Raw genomic sequence first — 1,622 nt, forward strand, 5'->3', positions numbered from 1 at the left:
CCCCTCACCCTCCGCCAACCTCCCCCCGAAATAACACTCAATCACCCGCAGTCCGCGTGGGGGACCGCATAGCGCAGCTGGTGCTCGAGCGCATCGCGACGCCGGAAGTCGAGGAGGTGACGTCACTCGACGACACAGAGCGCGGCGCCGGCGGCTTTGGCTCCACGGGCGTGGCCAAGCAGTGACACACCCCCGCTGCATGTGTGTGTGTGTGTTGGTTGTTGTGGTGGCTTGGCGGTGTTCCACGTGCATGGACGGACGCCGGCGCGCAGCTGCAAAGAAAAATTGTACAGTGTTATTGGTATCTTTTTGATGCCTGGTGGGACTTTGGCTTTGCGCGCACAGTTGGGGACGCGAATGGCGATTACGCAATGAGCATTCATAGGTTGGCGTATGGCAGGCAACGTGGCAGGGCCCAGTGCCGCGCGCTCGCCCTCAGTCGTTGGAAGGCCCGGCCGCGGCCGCGCCAGGCGAGCCATCGCCCCGGCCCCGTCCGGCCGCCGGCGCCATCCCCGCCCACTGCAGCGCGCCGGCCGCGTCGACCGCGCAGCTTCTCGGCAGCAGCAGCACGCCGGCGCGGACGGCTGACACCAACAGCTCCGCCGCAGCTGCCGCGCAGCCCTCGCCTCCGCCCCCATCCCTGCCCTCCTTGGCCGCCGCTGCCACCTGCCGAGCGCCCCAGCGCCGCGCGTAAGAGCAGACCGCCGGACGCAGCCACGGCGGCAGCGCTTCGCCCGCGGCGCCGCTCGCGCCCGCCGCCCAGGCCTGGCGGGAGCGCGCGGCTGCCGCGGCCACGAGCAACGAGCCCCCCGCCTGCGCCGTCGAGCCGCCGCCGTCGCTGCTGCCACGGCTGGGCCCGTCCAGAAGCGCCGCCTGCACCTCTGCCCACAGCCGTTCTTCGTCCTCCTCGTGTTCACCAATTTTGCCATCCGTTGCTGCCCCGCCGGCGCCACCACCCCCGCCGCCTCCGGCCCCGCCCGCGTGCCGCGTTAGCACCTCCCGCAGCCGCCCAAGCGCGCGCGCTGCGTGGCGCTCCACCTCCTCCAGATGCTGACTCAGCAGCCCGTCCACCAGCAACTCCGCCGCCTTCGCCGCCGCGGCGCCGTCGGCGGCCCCGCCGCTGTCCCCCACTGCAACTCCTTCAGACCCAGCAGCCTCGTCCCCCGCCGCGCTGGCGCCGCCCGTTTGGGTCGAAGGGGCGGCCGTGCTCGGCGGCGCGTTGTCTAACACCAAGCGTGCCGCGGCCGCCGCCTCGACGGCCCGGGGCTCCCACCGGCCCCCCGGTGCGCCTGCCGCCGCCAGCGTCGCCTGCAGCCGGGCGGACTGGTCGGCCGGCTTGAAGGGCAGCAGGAAGCGCAGCGCCGCGGCCAGCTCGTCGGCCGACCATGACGTCACGCCTTCGTCATTGCTGACCCCGCTGGCGGCCGCCGCGCCGCGCCGCGCGGCGGCGGCGCGCCGCAGCGCGCGCAGCAGCCGCTGCTGCTCCCAGAACGCGCCCTCCGGCAGCCGCCCCGTCAGCACGCCCAGGAACACCGCCGCGGACGGGCTCGCGCCGCCGCTCGAGCCGCCGCCGCCGTTGTTGCTGCTGTTGGGTGCGTCCTCATTGCAGAGGCGGGTGAGCG

The 1,622-nt window shown here is 73.7% G+C and overlaps 2 protein-coding genes across 2 annotated transcripts in view; one reads left to right on the forward strand and one right to left on the reverse strand.

Annotated features, from left to right (window-relative positions):
- MNEG_14463 (dUTP pyrophosphatase) overlaps positions 1–185 on the forward strand; it is a gene marked incomplete at both ends in the record, with an annotated part of 1,472 nt that extends 1,287 nt beyond the window's left edge. Inside the window, one exon of the mRNA XM_014037065.1 lies at positions 52–185. Within this exon, the coding sequence (XP_013892519.1) occupies positions 52–185 (134 nt within the window). The remainder of the gene's footprint in view (positions 1–51) is intronic.
- Positions 186–435: 250 nt separating this feature from the next.
- On the reverse strand, positions 436–1,599 carry MNEG_14464 (hypothetical protein; the record flags this gene model as incomplete). Its single annotated transcript, XM_014037066.1, has 1 exon — positions 436–1,599. A coding segment is annotated over one exon (1,164 nt), but the record flags the coding sequence as incomplete, so codon positions are not given.
- Positions 1,600–1,622: the final 23 nt, after the last annotated feature.

The sequence above is a fragment of the Monoraphidium neglectum genome, assembly GCF_000611645.1.
Source record: "Monoraphidium neglectum strain SAG 48.87 unplaced genomic scaffold scaffold04508, whole genome shotgun sequence".
Taxonomy (NCBI): Eukaryota; Viridiplantae; Chlorophyta; class Chlorophyceae; order Sphaeropleales; family Selenastraceae; genus Monoraphidium; species Monoraphidium neglectum.